Genomic DNA, 17,734 nt, shown 5'->3' with positions numbered 1-17,734 from the left:
CCTTACTTTCACTACAGACTTGGCAAAATGGAAATTCAACATTTGCTTTACGTGCTTAGTATTTAACACGCAAACTCAAACAGCCATTTCTCCCTGTTAGAAGTACTTAATCTCTGCAGTTCCTTGAAGAGTGCGGTTATAATGCAAAATATCTTAAGGGTTGCTTTATAGGAAGAAACTGTTGCCATGGATGTTGTGCATTGTAGTCACAAGTGTTTAAAAGCATGAGTGTTTCAGTGGTTTAAACCAAAGCTTTCTTTTTAGCAGGATACTAATCTTACTCTTCCTTGCATGGTAGAATTGCTTTAAGCAGACTGAAGAAGGATCTTTAAATACTATCCCAAACGTTAATCAAGAATAGCTATGGGTGATTGTGAAACTTATGAAAAAGCTAGGTAATGAAGTCAGTTAAGGATGTTTTTGCACTATGCAGCTTTTAGCAGCAAGGCTGTATTGGCAAAATCCTGTTGCTAAAAGTTTGGTGTGAGTGCTTTTTTGTCAACCCTTCTTCTGAGAATTATTTCACCCCCAAGTAAGCAGGTTTCATTGTGTCGGAAGAGCACTCCTGACAAAGCAGCATTCTTGCGTGCACTTGCAAAATCTTGTTGATAGGGGAGGAGATGCATGAGCAACAAAAGTTTTAAGCAAGTGTGGAGACAACCTCAAATTTCATGTGAAGCAACATTACATAGCCCACAAGGCAAATTATAAAATGCTGAAACTCAAGTTAGAAATGAATCAACTACACTGATACTTGGGACTTGTTTAGGCAAGTCACAACCATTAAAACCAAAGCTAGCATTTTAGAGACTTACAAGTGACATGCAATATAAGATTTTGTTGCAAAAGAAGGCTTCAAAATATGAAGTCTTTTGGCTGCTTTAAAATGAAACTCTACTTTGTGTGACCCAAGGGGTAATTTATGCGCCAGTCTATATGAACACAAGCCCCCAAAATACAGTGCCCTGCACCTGTTGCCTTGGATGACTTCAGAACTTGATCATGTGACTAACTGGGCTAAGTGCTACAGAAGTGATCAAGAGAAAGGAAGGAACCGTGCTTTGTAGCAGCAGTGTGGTCTTGTGACCCTCCGAAGTCAGACTGACATGGCAGCTCTTAAATTTGCTGCACCAAATGTGCTCTCAAAGAATTTTTTTTCAAATCTGTTGGGGCTATTTTTGCTTGCCTTGCCTGAAACATCCCATCACATTCTGAATGTACTCCGCAAAGGAGGCCCTCATCATGTTTCATAGGTTTTTGGGGTTTTTTTTAGATGACCGGCTTCTTGCTGTCTGAGCCATTAAAGTACAGCTTTCATCTAAAGACTTAAGACTGATTCCTTTCTGTGTGGGCAGTGATGATACTAGAGAGACTCTCTCAATCGGAGGTCCCCAAACTGGGGCATGGAGGAAAGTTTGTGTGGGGGACAGGGACCAGGCCACCCACCACAGAAGGGTGGGAAAGGAGCACCATCTAGCTGTACTTTGCCCCCAGTTCTGCTGCAGCCTGGCTCCTGATCCCAGTTCTGCTCCAGGCCCCAAAGTGCAGTCCAGTCATGGATCCCATGCCCAACCTCGGCTACCCTTCTCCCTGTCCACGCCCTCTTTCCTCCCAAGAAAGTCTGGCCCTGCTGTCAACAGAGTGGGGGGGGGGGGGGTAAGAGGGAGTTACGGATCAGTGACCATGAAAAGTTTAGGGACCTGTGCTATAGGTAGTATGAAGTGGGGTAAAGGGATCTTTGGGGAGAAGTGAAACCAAGTGCACAGTGCAGGGGGAAAAGGGGTAAGAAGGGGGGGGGGGAAGTAACCAGAAAACTATGCCCAGGAAGAAAGCCATCCACAATCCTGTATTGGAAAGGATGGTAAATAGTTATGAAATGGGACTTCATGGACCTACTCATACAGTACCTCAAAACTATGACAAGTCTCCATTTTTTTTTAAGCAACTGACAGGACAAACAGTTTTGTTGAGACTGAAAACATGAAGCATTAATAGCTTGAAAAATTGGTGACTTAAACAGCCACTGACAGCATCATAAAGACAATTTTTAGGTTGACTCTTAATTGCCAGATGCAGCAGCCTTCAAATGATAAAGTAAATATAGCTTGAGAATTACTCTGAAGAGCCAGTTGGCTTCTCTGACCATAGCTTAACTCCCAGAAAATCTTAGATATAAATGGAATCTGTAAACTTATCTCAGTTGAGTCCATTAGTAAAATTCAACATACAACACACTTCTGTAATGGCAAGTCTTCCTGCATGATCAGTTCAAATGAGCAAAGGAGAGTTTGCAATAGTCTCTTAAAAATCAACTTAAGTTAACGAAAGTGTCTTCGTTGGAGTTGCTGAACTTGTATGTGAAACTGTATTTGAGACTGAGTACCTCTTATTCATTGGTTCAGTATATAGTAGCCCAATATCTGTGACTCTGTAACGCTGAAACGCTGGCCGTTGCCTCCCACCGTGGCTCTCGGCTGACTTCTGCGCCACTCCGCCAGGCCGCCGTGGGGGAGCAAGCGGCGCAAGCAGCCATTTGGCGCCGCAGTCCCAAACGGGGAGCTTGTGCCGCTTGTTCCCCTGCAGTGGCCCGGCTAAGTGGCGCAGAAGTCAGCTGAGTGCCATGGCGGGAGGCAGAGGAGGGGCAGAGCGGTGACAGCGGCTCCAGGCCCCGCCCCCAGCCGTGATCCTCACTGCCCCGGCCCCCTTCACCTCCCTCAGTGGTGCTTGGCTGACTTCTGCGCCCCTCAGCCAGGCTGTTGCGTGGTAGCAAGTGGCACAAGCTGTTGCCTGACTGAGAGGCAGGAGGGGGAGGAGAGCTGAGAGAGAGGGGAGGCAGGAGGGGGGGGGGGCGGGGAGAGAGATGGAGCGAGAGACTGGAGGCTCAAGAGAGAAGACTGACATGGAAGAGAGACCTGAAAATCCTGTCTTATGAAGGGCTAGTTGGCTCAATAATGAGTGTGCAGGTGTAAAGGAGCATTATTCTATAATAAAATGGCATAAGGCCTGGCATTGAAGTTGATCATTATTTTTGGAAGTTGCCTCACTAACCATCTTTTAAAAAATTAGGATGCAGTTTTTATAACTCTAAGAGTACAGAACAGTTTAGCTACTTAATGAATCAGGTTATGGAAAGATGCTATTGGGAAAGATTGCATAGCTCACAGTAATAAGAACTTTCACATCTGAGACATGTCCCAAGAGTCACCTGATTTTTGTCTGATTATAGTGGATACTGACCCATTTCACAAACCTATCGCTAGTACTTGAGTAGAGACCTGTCTGGAAGAAAACACACAGAGAAACTCCTAGTTGAAGTTGAGGCAAAATAGCTTGGAAGAAATCTGCACTGCTTCCAACTGTGTGGTGGTGGGGTTTTTCCCCAAATTTTTGGTACCATGTAAAAGAGCTGTTTTGGCCAACATGGGCAACACTATAGATACAAGTAGAAATTATATCAATTTTTTAATGTGTTATCAAACTTCATGATACTATATATTTTTGTTAGTCTCTAAGGTGCTACAGCACCACTTGGTTTTTCTGTAGGACAATGGTCATTAGCTAATGTGTAATAGCATGAAGATTCTCAAACCTTGGGCCACACTGAAATCCTCACTTGCTGTCTTGCGTATTTGACACACCCCGTTCTCAACACTGAGTACTATAGAAATTATGCAATTTGTTTCCCAGGAGGCTCATAAAGCTGTGCAGGTTCTTCCAGTTGCCATCTTATCACTGTGGGGAGTTGAAGCGTGTGTGTGAGATGAAAGCCAGTCCCACTGGAGTTGATATCCTCTGTATATATTGCCCAATTGAGTGTGTTATGCAGTTCAGGCAAAATACCTATTCCAAAGTGGTGCACACCACAGTAAATAGTAAGTTCCATCAGAAGACATGCTTGCATGGTTTTTCTTTCAGAGCACTGTAAGTAAGATATTTGGTACTTCATATGGCTCAATGTAAGCAAAGCATTTTTTCTCTGGTTTAGCTTCACATGCTTCCTCCCTAAACATTCATTCTTAAACTTTGAATGAAACATTTCAAAGAAGCCGGAGGGAATGAGTGTGAAATCCATACTTGGAAATGAAAATTAATAGGCCTCAATTCAAAAATTAATGGTATCAGTTGTTTTCTGGCATTTCAGCTATAAAGTTTGTCCTCATCTGAGGACAAGAGTAAGTTTTTGGTAGCCTTATACTGTAAACAGTGTCAATAGTCACTGAGTATACATGATTGTATGCTTTAAACATTCTTTCCTTTATTGTGATAAGATCTAATACGAACTCTCTTCTATTCAGTCAGGTCAATTCAGTGAGGATATGATTCCTACAGTGGGATTCAACATGAGAAAAGTTACTAAGGGTAATGTGACAATAAAGGTATGTCAAGAACATTCTGCTCTTTGTGGGGGCAAAAGTGCTGAATAGCTTTTAAAGGGATGCGCTCAGATTAAGTCACTGTCTGAAGTGAGCTCAGATTGACTTGAGAGAACTAAATTGTTTCATCAGTCCAGCTTAGTTTTTGTTTTACCATCAGTCAGGCCAAACCTGAATAAGTCTGTTTTGCTTGGTGGTTCTTAGTCACTAGTGTAATGCTGCTTGTCTGTTGCAAACATCATAAGGCAATTTCTAATTGAGTTTTCTTCCTCAAGCATTTAAAAATGCATGCATAATCAAACTGGAACCATTGGTTAAACTTCAGGTTTAAAACCCCCCTGAAATGTTCAGCTGATATATCATGTGACTATATTCAGTTGTTTTCCACTGGGTCAGTAGGAATAACTTATTACATATTCTTGTGTAACAAATTTAGAACATAAGAATGGCCACATGGGTCAGACCAAAGGTCCCTTCAGCACAGTGTCCTGTTGTTGGATTTTAAATGCTGGCTTATTTCCATGCAGTATTCAACTCTGTATTTAAAATGAGAAATGTGGCAGAATATACAGATGAAACAATGGACCCACTAAATTCTCAGGAAAACAGTTTGACATGAGGATGTAAAACCCTGTTAAACTTAAATTGGTTAACAAGTTAAACATTAACTAGTTAACTGATGGGATGGCATACTCCTTCGACCCGCCTCCCCAAAGTGCTGTGGACAAGGCTGTTCCAGCTCGGCAGGAGTAGCCCCTTGCCCATGGTGGGAAGAAGCTGCTCCAGCCTCTACTGGTTAAGCCTTCTATGTTAAGGGTGAGGCTTACTGGTTAACCATTAATATCCCTAGTTTGAAACAGGATCTAAATGCCCTTGTTTAAGAATAAAATTCTTATTTCATTCTGAAGACAAGAATTTCGTATTCGGAGTGAAAAAGCTCACTAGTTCCTCAAATGAGCAAAGGAAGTGAGAAGACGCCCTTCAATAAATGTGTATTTAACACTTGAGAACCCAACATGCCACTGTTCCCAAGCTAGCAGAAAAGGGCAACTTCTCCATTTACACTCAGAATACTCCATGTTCCTGACTGGTTTAGATCACCCTTATCCACATCCGAAGTTACAAGATGACTGCCTCAATATGATGCTGTTATGCTTATGTTTTCTTGCATCTAAAATACTATTGCACATGTAGTTGTATCTGGCTCACTTTCTAAAGTTTTAGCCCCACTTCTGAGGGACGCTTCTGTTTCTGCTTGGATGCCATATACAATTGACAGAATTTTCCTTTGTCCTAGTTCTTCAATTTACAGATAACCACTGTCATGGCTCCTTCCCCACTCTGGCATGATAAATGCAGAAGTGGGGGCCAGTAAGTGTACCCCAAAGCCTTATCTACCAGGCTTTGGTATAAAACTTGCCGCAAAATCTTAAAAACCTAGATCTTGGGAATAACTTCCGCTGCCACCACCCAAATGCTGATAAAGAAATCAGTGGGAAGATCATTTGGGAAATCTCACCCCTAAGATAAAAATCAAGGCACACAATTAACCACTGCCAGGTTAATAAAAAGAAAAGAACTTTTATTATTACAACAATATTCCTGTTGCAAACATAATGACTAGATAGGGAGGTAACAAAATATACTCATGGAGGAACTCCATGGGCCTAGAACTTAGTTACAAAGAAAAGCCAAAACATCTTTTAAGCAGTGCCAGATCTCAGATCCCATACCCAATCCTTAAAACAATAAAACCTAACGAAACTACCTAAACTTTACCCTACTTACAGAAAATGAAGAATGGTGTCTTGGGGGGAGAGAGAGAGAGAGAGACATGCTTGTCCCTCTCTGTAGCTGCAGAGAACTCTCTCAGACACAGAAGGGAGAAAGGAAAAACAAAACCCAAAATCCTTTGTCCCAGTTTGAAAAGTCCCACCTACATTCCTATTGGTCACTCCACCTGGCTAGGTGTAGTTAACCCCTTAATCCCCAGGCTGCTGGCTAACCCTCATAATCATGACAACCACGTCAAAATACTTTTTCTAAAAGGGTATGGTTACATCCAAAGCTGTGCACTGAAGAGACCATACGGGCCACATAACACTTGAATAGAGAGATGCCTCAGTACATATCTGTAATGTCCAATTAGACTTTTCAAACTTAATAAACAAATATGTCTGCAACCTTTCCTGCTTCCCTTTACCATACCACTGCAATGGTACCTATAGAGTGGAGCTATAACTGTTAAAAGATCAAGTCATTTCCATTTTAATTTTGGAAAAAGATCTTGCTTTTTACATAACTAACATTGTAAAGTTTGCTGTCCATCTCTGGCACTGTAAAGGAAACATCCTGGTTTCTAGTGTTGTGTATACTCTGCTGATGGAGCAGAAACAGACTAGCTTGGATTAATGTGACTTTCAGAGGGTTGAAGCTTCTGACAGCCTCTTGATATAATGTCCTGATCAAATTATTTCAACCTCCAGGAACAAGTGTTTAGCATAGAGCTGAAACGTTTTTGGCCATAAGTGTGTGGCTTACATGTACATACAACTTACTGCAGACATAAGTATGCACAAGAGTATTCTAACTTGTGTGTGTGTGTGTGTGTGTGTGTGTTGGGTTTTTTATTTTTTTTTATTTAACACTGTCAACTGACCAATTGCACTTAATACATTCCAACTTACAACCCTGGCCTAATCTTCCTTTCTCATTATTGATGCTCTGACTCCTCCCTGTGCCCTGATTGAGAAATCTGCAAATTTCAAAGCAGGCTGTTTTAGTTGCAGCTGACTCATCAAGTTGCCCATAACTTTCTACCCCAGGTCATACTGGCTGCTTATACTAGAAGTGGACTTAACAGTTTTCCCAGCATAGATACATTATCATGATGCCTTTAAAAACTCAGGAAATGCAACTTAGTCTTAAATCAGAAGCCCAATTTTGTCCCCAAATTTCTGTAATCATCACAGTACAGATTCATGGATGGAAATGGCCCCTGCTTGAAGGCACACATGATATAAAGCACAACTCAGATGTGAAATGCAGATGTCATGGGGCTTTTCAGCTTTTTGTATTACTCTTAAACTTCTAAAATTGTTACATTTACAGGCACTAGCACACAAATACAGGCAGTCCCCGAGTTACGCGGATCCGACTTATGTCGGATCCGCAGTTACGAACGGGGCCCGTCTCCCTGGTCTCCAGCAGACCAGGGAGAGGAAGCAAAGCGGCGGAGCACGCGGGCAGCAGACAGCCCAGACGCGTCTGGGCTGTCTGCTGCCCGTGTGTTCTGCCGCTTTGCTCCCCGTCCCCCTGGTCTGCAGACCAGGGGGACGGGGAGCAAAGCAGACCATAGCCGCGGAGCCCGAGGGCAGCAGGACAGCCACGGCGCGTCTGGGCTGTCCCGCTGCCCCCGTGCTCCGCGGCTTTGCTCCGGACGCCTGTGGTACAGCAGCTGGGGCGCAGCCGGTTGGTCCCGTAGCGCCGCTCTGGGCACTACTGGACCAACCCGGCAGCACCCCAGCTGCTCTGCCCCAGGCATCCTGATTCAGCCACTGCTGGTCAGTTTCAGCAGGGGCTGAATCAGGACGCCTCGGGCAGAGCAGCTTGGGTGCTGCTGGGTTGGTCCAGTAGCGCCGAGGAGCGGCGGCGCTACTGGACCAACCCAGCAGCACCCCAGCTGCTCTGCCCCAGGCGTCCCCAAGTCAGCCGCTGCTGAAACTGACCAGTGGCTGACTACAGGAAGCCCCTACCCCAGGCTTCCTGTAGTCAGCCGCTGATCAGTTTCAGCAGTGACTGAATCTGGATGCCAGTTCCGACTTACATACAGATTCAACTTAAGAACAAATCTACAGTCCCTATCTTGTACGTAACCCGGGGACTGCCTGTATCAGAAACACAACTATGGAAACACTATGAAATATTCCACAGAAAACTAGGGATTTAAAATGTTAAACTATGTTTAACTGGCCTGCCGGGAAGGGGGTTGCTCCAGTTAGGGTAAATGCTGGTTACCCGTTAGGGATTTAAAGTAGTATTACCTCCACTTAGTCTGTGTGGCTCAAGGGTCTAGTACATAGTTAACTTTTAACTGAGAAATATCTTGTGAAATTCTTGTAAATTGGTCTGTAGACTTGCAAAGTTTAATCACGTGAGTTGGTGTATGACTTTCTCTTACATATTCTGGTGTAAAAGCATTTAACCTTGGGAGGCACAACTTGAAAGTAACCTTTCCTCTTGATATGCTCAAGTTCCTTTCGTCAGTCCTCCATGAGATACATGCAACTGACTTCAGCATGTATGCTGAGTGCACAGTTGCATACTCTCTTGCATGGTTATGAAATATGAAGACAGTGTCTTTTCTTGTTTTGTATTGCCTAGCACATAGCAAACGTTTTCTAACTTTGAAAGCTCAATGCTTAAAGATTCACAGATGTAACATTTATATTTTTACTTGGTATTTTAGAGTAAGTGACACTGGTGACTAGGTGTAGGACTTTGTGCCATTATAATGGACATAGCCTTCCTATAAACGCTGCTGAGAAGACATAAGGATCAAATACTTTAAGCACTTCCCCTATTCAATAGTTCTCTTATACTGTGCTTTTAATGTGTTAAAATTTTGACTTGACTCAGTGCTTGGCTAAACTTTTTTCCTTTTAAAAAAAGATCTGGGATATAGGAGGGCAGCCGCGATTCCGAAGCATGTGGGAGCGATATTGCAGAGGTGTTAATGCTATTGTGTAAGTATAATGCATGTCAGGCTGCTTTTAACTGCTATTGAGTTTTCTTCTTTGCAGTTAAGAAATGAGCCTTAGGTTTACACTTGAATTTGCAAACTGTTTGGTTAAATCTACGTCTTTTGTCACCATTCCAACTTGGCTTTGAATGGTATTGGAAAACTTGAGCCAGATAGCTTGTTCATGTAATTTTGCACCTAATATATTAACCTCTTGACATCAGAAGTTCTTTGCATGTTCTCTGTAACAGTCTATAGTCGGACTGCCCCGAATCTGGTATATTTGACACCGGAGAGGTTATTCAACTCTATCTGGCTAACGAGTATTTGGGGTTATTGCCCCTCTGCAGGAAGTGTGAATTTATTCAAACAGATTGTCCTGTTTGAATAAGTTCCAATGAACTTAATGACATAAGTAGGTTTATAACTGAATTTCCTACATCTTTTTAAAGATATATGGTAGATGCGGCAGATCGTGAAAAGATAGAAGCTTCTCGAAATGAGCTGCATAACCTTCTAGACAAACCACAGTTACAAGGCATCCCTGTAAGTAGTATAATCTGGTTCTGACATTGCATGTTTGGTATCTGAGAAATGGTAACTGCAGTAATATCTTATATTGAACCAACTTCTATGGTGGATGCTACAAGCTGCAAGTTTGATCCCTATCTGCTAGTTGGGATTTAGGCACTGTGTAAAACCATCGGACCGGCTATGATGCTCAACTCTTGGAAAGGTACTGATCGTTATATGGTGTGCCTCATCCAGTTCATTAAACGCCTCAATCACTATCTGTAGGTGAACCCCAGAGAATCCTGTGTTCTCAAATGAACTCTCAGAAAAATTATGTAAGCGGAAAAACACTATCACAAACTTATCACTTGATACCTGGTCTTGAAGTACTTGTCCTCAAAAGCTGCACAACATACTCAAAAGGTGAGCTAGGGGATATAACTTTAAGTTGCTAGAAACCAAAAAAAATGCACTGAACAGGGACACTAGTTTTATGGCTCATGGTGACAATTGGTGTAACACCACACTGCCTGCTGTCCCTAAATTGTCCATCTCAAGTGACTTTCTCCAACTTGTTAACCATTCTGCTTAACAATCTGTCCTAAATTGTATATTCCCTCAGACACTCTACTTCCTCCTCCAGATCTGGGGAAGAATTGTATGGTTTGTACTATCACTAACAGAAATTGGTCCAATAAAAGCTATTGCATCACGTACCTTGTGCGTGTCTCATCTTGGAACCAACTTACAACATTACATTTTAAGTAGCACATGAATTTGTGTGCAACTTAAGTAAAGTCAAACCAAATGTATAGAATAATACTTAGGTTAAGGTTGGTTCTTCAGGGTCAAGTTATCTGCTTAAACAGTTCTATGTAAACTAATACCCTACAATGCTTATTCTAGCACATCACTTGGCATTTTTATAATGCACCTATCCCATGGTTTAGGCACATCTTTCTCAATGCTGTATGAATTGTCTTGTTTAGTACCTACAAGTAAATCATTTAAGGCACAGGACAGGTTTACTGTGTACAGCACCTAAAACAATGGGGACATATGTGGTTCAGACCTCTAGATGTTTACTGTCATTGTGTGTTAGCTATAAATTACCAACATGGTGCAAAGCATAATCCACATTTATATTGAGAAACCCAAGCAGAGGTCTGGGAAACTTGGTACAAAGGTAAACCCAGTAGCCCTATAGGTAAGCCATAAGAAGAATCCACTCCAATTCAAAAATGAAGGGTAAGGGGTGTAGGATAGCAGACCTCCAAGAACAAGGAGCCCTAAAGCACAGGAAACTGAAATAGGACCTGCTGATTAGAGATGTTAGTGGGTAATAGAATACAGCTTCTCTCCGAGTTACAGACCAAACACTTGGCCGTAACTCGGACCCCATTGAGTTATGAACAGCGTGGTTGCATGTAAGCGCGGGTCACGTTCGTAACTCAGGGATCACCTTTATGACTGCTCCTTGGGAGCTTCGGTTGTAAGTGTGAATGGTTGTAACTCGACCGTTCGCAACTCGGGGAGCGGCTGTAGTTGACTCACGAAGCATGAATTCTTAGCTGTTACTTGACTACTTTATAGTCCCCAGAGGTGGGGCCGGCAGCCAGTGGGCTCTGGCCCCTCTCCTGCAGAACCCCGTGCGTGCCTCCTTCTGTATCAGAGGCAGCAGAGCAGGGTGCCAGGCAGGAGCCTGTCCACGAGGGGAGCCAGTTTAAAAACCAGTTCCCCTTGCAGACTGGCTGCCTGACACACTGCTGCCTCCAATACAAAGGCAGCAGTGTGGGGTGGCGGCAGCAGCCTCTGTCTGTGGTGAGCCTTCAGCCTTCCCTGGGTCTCACGCCCCTCTCCCCCACTCCCCCATTTCGGCGCGCACACTGCTGCCTCTGATAGAGGCAGCCATGTTGGGGGAGGTGGAGGCAGGTGGCACTGCGGCAGAGGCAGCAAGGGGGAATACAAGTAGTTGATGACACTAATCATAAGCCTAGGCTTATCAGTTAATTGTCTAGTCAACTACTCATTCACATTCCTACTACTGATTGTCTGAAAGACTTGAGTGGACCTCTGGAAGGGGCTCTCCTAATCTTGCCTTGAGGATTCTGTTTTGATCTTGGCATTCTAATAGCTGAGACACTGATTAAAATAGAGGGGAGGTGCAAATGCTCAAATCCAACTTACTAAATGATCTCTAATACTTTGAAAGTGACACAGACCAAAAAATAAAATCTACATCCCTACTTGATCACTGCCTGTGCTTGGGAGCAATGTTGCAATGCTTATCATTGTTGCTTATATCAACTATTTTAGGTTCTAGTACTTGGAAACAAGAGAGACCTTCCTAATGCTCTGGATGAGAAGCAGCTAATTGAAAAGATGTAAGTCTCAAAGAAAATGTAACTAATGGAGTCTTGCTAAATTAAATCCTTATGGATGGATGTCTTGTGTTGATTGCTTGAAACACTTGAAGCCAGCTTGCATACCGTAGATTAAGTGGTAGAGGTTGAATCTCTAAAATCCAGAACTCTGGTCTGGTAGTAACTGTGGTTCAGCAGGACTACAGATATTGCTGGACCAGAGAGCCCCTGCTGGCCAGGTTCAGAAGTGCAGGCCCAAGCAAGACGCAGCGTGGAGTGCAGCCCTGGCTGGGACTGGAGACAGTGGGGCCAGTGGCTGGGCGTCCAGCCCTTGTTGTGGATGGAGGCAGCAGGGCCAAATCCTGGCTGGTGCTGTGGGGGACTGGAGGCAACGGGGTGGTGGCAGGGAATGAAGCCCCAGCCAGGTGAGGAGCTTTAACCTCCCCAGATCAGGCAAACTCTGTGGTTTGGGACCACTCTGATCCCGGGGGTGCTGGACCAGGGAGATCCCATCTGTAGTGTCTTGGGAATGTTTTAAATGACTAATGTAGAATGAGATCATACTTTGTATTATCACCAAATGTTACTATGCCTCCTCTCTTTCAGGAATCTGGCTGCTATTCAGGACAGAGAAATTTGCTGCTATTCAATTTCTTGCAAAGAAAAGGATAATATAGGTAATATTTAACCCAAAAATGCCAATGAGACATTTGTTATACTGGAAGTGTACACACGCTTTCTATCCTCTTATCTGTGTTGGATATAGGCAATGTACTGAGTCTGAAAGTACCCTACAGTATCAAGGGATACTAACTTCCTCAGGGTCATTCTAAGGCAAATAATTGTATGCCACTTAAAAGGCGTTAAGCCTTCAAGTTCAGCAGTCCTTTATAGTACTTGTGTTCAAGAAGTGAAATGAAGTTTATTGCGTTACTTCAGCTAGCCTGTTTACAAGCTCCAAACTGCAAATTAGGCTAAAATACTGTTCTGTAAATTACAGTAGTTCATATATTAAATGAATCTTTCAGATAAGTTCTTTTCATGAACTTTGTAGGTTTTAGTACTGAGGGAACTGGTTTCATGAACATTTTTATCGATGATTTTGTCAGAAAATGAAGCACATGAACGTGTGAAGACTAAAATTCCTTATTGCATAACAAATATCATTTGTTCAGTTTCTTTTCCTTCTGGGTAAAATACATCCAAGGGATGCTTGGACAAACAGAGGGAGAAGTGTGCAATATACTTTGGTGGGTAACAATGTTAAGTGTTCTACCTACTCTAAGTTCAGCTGGTTGATGCTAGAGCGTGCATGACCTTAACTGATTGCTGCTGCTACTCATACAGGGCTGTTGCCTTGCCAAGATCTGGAGGAAGTTATATTTTCATATGGTGCCTTGACTATACTTGTTAACTCATTTACCATTCTGGGTGACAGCTGCCCGCTATATAAAAAGATGTTCCTGTAGAGAACAACTCTTATCATTGCTGGTTTATAAGTTACCACTTCAAATGGCTGTAGCTAAACTTTATTTTCAAACCACATTTTGTGGAGTCAGTCCTTCCAACCAGGTTTTCGACATAAAGATGTTAATGTCAAACCAATAAATTAGGTGTCCCGGCTTGGTATTTCTGGCTGTTCGTACCTGTGCATCTTCCTATGCTTGAATCAGTCCTCTGATTGCTCAGGGAACTGACATAAGAATCCTCTTGGATTTTCCTCTCGCTCCCTGTTTACAACTATTGGAACTATGACCACATGTGAGCCTATAATATCTGCCTAAATCTATAAAGACAAAGTACCTGAAAGTCTCCTGAATTACAAGTCTTGTGTTGGTGAATATGAGCAAGTACCTATCATCTCTGTCCTGGGTCATTCCATAACACAGATGAAAACCATTGAGTGAAGCTTGCTCAACGGGTAGCAGTTGGCCATAGTACACTCTGCTTCCTTACACAAGCTTCTCCCTTTAGCTGCTCTTAAGATTAAAAAGCCAGAAAGCTAAAACAATGTTGAGCACCTGCCCGAAATGTACTAGTTCCATGTCTTTCACTAACTTTTTGCTCTCATGCCCAGACTAGTTCTCCTCCCCCGTCCTCCCTTAGTGACTAATTGAGTAGTGGATGGAAATTCCATTGACTAATCAATTAGCTGATTACAAGAAATTAACATCCTTAGATGAGGCACCTGGAAGCATTTAAAAGTCCAGAGAGAGGGGGGAGGAGGGAAAGAGGGGATTTTGTTATGTACACACTGTAGTCCATGTGAATGATGAATGTTTTCTAACATTCTAATACATCCTGCTTGCTGTGATCACTATAGTGCTTTAGGCAGTTGGATAAACTTTCTCTCTGCCTTTCCTGGAGGCTTCATAGTCTTTCTGTAACTGACCAGCTGGCCAGAATTTATCCCCTCCATTTGTTTTTTCCATATTTACAGATTGCTTGGTGTAGGATTTCTGTAAACAGTTGCATGAAATCAGGGTGAAAACTGGCAGTTATTCCAAATTTGAATGCTAAACTCTGGATTTCACTTCCAAGGGAAGATGGCACATGTAACTTTGCATACACATTCCCTTCTGTGGGGGAGATGAATGCAGCTTGTGATGCTATTGAAGATTCCTCTCTAGGGATGTGACGGACTACTCAACTATCAGATAAGCAAACATTTATCCAATAGTCAACAGGCTAGTCACTCCTCCCCTGCCCTTGCTGCCTCTATCAGAGGCAGCAAGGGTGGGGGGAAGAGGAGGGGCAGACCCTGTGCTCCATGGATTGCTGCTGCTTTGAAATGCTGTGCAGCCCAGGACTAGCTGGGGTGTCCCCAGGCTGCACATGGTGTTTCAAAGTGGCAGCACCTCATGGAGCCTGGGATAAGCGGGGAGTCCCCAGCTGATCCTGGGCTCCACATGGCGCTTTTGACTTTGAAGTATGGCAACACCCACAGGGCTGTTGGTACACTTCAAAGGTGGAGGCATTCTGTAGACTAATTGGATAGTTGATGGAAAATGCATTGACTATTCAATTAGTTAGGTAGGCAATACTTAATATCTTGATTCCTCTCACCTGTGTACTGAACAAGGTCCTGGAAGAACTTGTATAATGTGCGTGCACAACTTTTCAGTGCAACTTAAATGTTAGCTGTATTTGTAAAATCTTATACTAGTGAATCTTTTTTTCTTTAGATATCACACTTCAGTGGCTTATTCAACATTCAAAATCTAGAAGAAGCTGAAGTCTTCCTGGAATCTCTCATCTGGCCATAATCTCAGAAATGTCCACATCCTCCATAATGAATTACTACCCAATAGTCCTCTTGTATCCAAGAAATGGCCTTTTCCAGTTCATTTCTCATGTGCACTGCTGAAGACATCTATTCCTGTTCCTATCACAAAGAATCAATTAGAGTTGTCATGATAAAGTCAGCACAAAAGATTTATTTTACAGCTGTCTGAAGAATGTGTGTGTGGAGGGTCTTTTTAAATTATCTGTACCATATTAAATCAGAGTACCTTTCTGTTCTGGTCTTTCTGGGCCAGATTTTTATATTTGATTTTTCAGAAAATGTTGAAGTTTTTATTTTGTGTGTTCAGTGGCTTGAAGAAGCTGGCACTGCACAGCATCAAGATTCTAGTACCATATAAGGCATTTAGAAAACCTTTAAGCATGACATGTGAAATGCTAACTTATTTTTATCTCTCAAATGCAAGTGAGGTGTGTATTGAAAGATTTAGAAATGGAAACTGTCTGCATAGGGGAGCACTAGGTCAGCTTCACTAATTCTTCTACAGATGGGACTTTGTGGTCACTTTTTTTAGACATCACTTTTCGAATGAATTAGAAAAGCAAAATCTTATTTGTCCAGAACATTACTTGTATCGTCCTTTTTGTTTAGTGTTTTATGGGGATGGAAATGGAATATTTTACTAAAAGCTTACAACAGGTGGAGTATTCTAGCGGATGAAAGAATTTGCTACGAGCATCTCTTTGCCACAAATGCATTTTTCTATCTTCAGACGCTTAAATGATCTTTATCTGAAACATGAGAACAAATCTGAGCTGCTCTGTTAGTTTATTTTGGTAACCAGTCATACTGCAGACTTTCAGCACTGCACTTGTAATTTTCTAGTCAGTCTCTCTTGCTCATGGAATAGCTAGGCACGATTTCACCAGTGCTACAGAATATCTAGCTATTGTGACAACTCTAGACCTGCCTGCTTTCTCTGTGTAATCATGTGCAAAGTCTACAGGTTGTAAGTTGAAATGTTTTATTGTGTCTCAAAGCACAAGAGCCAATGAATTGATCCTGTTTCTTGATTAGCTTCTACAATATAGAGAAATATGTATAAACTAAAGATTGTAAGATGTCTTTGTAGCTATACTTTCTCAGTGACGTCAGTATATATTTAAAGGGACAGACTTGTCGGGACTGGTTTGTTCATATAGTAATGTTAATGTAGCCCACTGTATTGTATACAACTATTGTGTTGCCTCACACTGTGTGTGATTCTTTTAAGCAGCACCTAAACATAGATTCAGATGGTGCACTTTTGTCCATCACATAACTAAGACAAACCAGTTTTTAATTGCTATGGCCTTACTGCTCTGTACCAACTACTGCACTGTGCGCACACACTACATGTCTCCATTTACAAACCCAGCTTGTATTTAGTTGGTCATTTCATTCTCTGAAGCATGGTTTCAATTAATCCCATAGTAGTGTTGGTGCTGTGAAGGATATATTAACTTGCTACTGTAGTCACTAGTTCACTGTGAACTGCTACAGTTACTTTATTTAGCAACTTTGCTTGTGCCTAAAATAAGGAAACTGAGCTAGAATGTGTGACACTTTCTGTGGGGACCAGGTCACTCTTTAGTTAACTGGCCTATAGCTGAACTTGATGTGTTTGGTGTGTATCTACTTGACTGCTTTTAGAATTTATGGCATCCAAACACTACTACCAACTGTTAATCTGTGCATTAATCTCTGCATGTGAACAACTTATATAATTACTGGACTTTGTAAATAAGTGAATTTTTTTATTTAGGTGGATGCATATTGTTGGTTTACTGCTCTTCAGCTTTAGTCAATAAACTTACATTTTGAGGGTTGTATTGATGCTTACTTATGGACTCAATTTTGGCCTAATGCCTTTCTATAGGCCATGGCCAACTAACTCTTCTGACTTTTAAAATAAACGGAGTCAAATTATAATACTGATGGACAACATACAGTGTTGCGTGGAGCGAATGGCTAGCTCAGTGTGAAACTGGCCATGCTCAGATCTTGCTTGTACATTGAACTCCTCACTGCATACAAAAAACTAAAATGCACTATTATCTTAAAGTAACATCCAGTCTAGATTTCAAAATTGTCTGGAGAATCTTCCATGGCATTGGGTTAACTGCCCTCAATGTTAAATTCAGACTGGAAATAAGATGTAAATTTTTGTCTCCAACTTCTAGCCATTGGATTGTTACGTCTTTCTTTGCTACATTCAACATTTTTTCCTCATGTAGGTATTTAAAGAATCATCTAGTTGCCCCTTACATTTTCTTTGTTAAAGCTAAATATATTGATGTGGGGTTTTTCCAGTTCTTTAATCCTTCTCATGGCTCTTCTCTGAACTTTCGTCTGTTTATCAATATCTTCCTAAATTGTGGCACCACGTTGCCAAATATAAAGGTGGTAGACTTTTTACTCCTACTCAAGATTAATCTGTTTTTGGTCATCCAAGGATGGC

At 42.1% G+C, this 17,734-nt stretch overlaps 1 protein-coding gene across 1 annotated transcript in view; it reads left to right on the top strand.

Moving 5' to 3' along the window:
• ARL8B (ARF like GTPase 8B) overlaps positions 1-17,105 on the top strand; it is a 38,271-nt gene extending 21,166 nt beyond the window's left edge. The window contains exons 2-7 of the mRNA XM_075938703.2: positions 4,296-4,376; positions 9,045-9,118; positions 9,567-9,660; positions 11,944-12,011; positions 12,597-12,667; positions 15,176-17,105. Of these exons, the coding sequence (XP_075794818.1) occupies positions 4,296-4,376; positions 9,045-9,118; positions 9,567-9,660; positions 11,944-12,011; positions 12,597-12,667; positions 15,176-15,225 (438 nt within the window). The 3' untranslated portion in view covers positions 15,226-17,105. The remainder of the gene's footprint in view (positions 1-4,295; positions 4,377-9,044; positions 9,119-9,566; positions 9,661-11,943; positions 12,012-12,596; positions 12,668-15,175) is intronic.
• Positions 17,106-17,734: the final 629 nt, after the last annotated feature.

This window comes from Pelodiscus sinensis, chromosome 11 (genome assembly GCF_052426305.1).
Source record: "Pelodiscus sinensis isolate ZL-2025 chromosome 11, ASM5242630v1, whole genome shotgun sequence".
In the NCBI taxonomy this organism is placed as follows: domain Eukaryota; kingdom Metazoa; phylum Chordata; order Testudines; family Trionychidae; genus Pelodiscus; species Pelodiscus sinensis.
The sequence above is the reverse complement of the archived record's forward strand: the minus strand, read 5'-3'. Positions and strand labels throughout refer to the sequence as shown.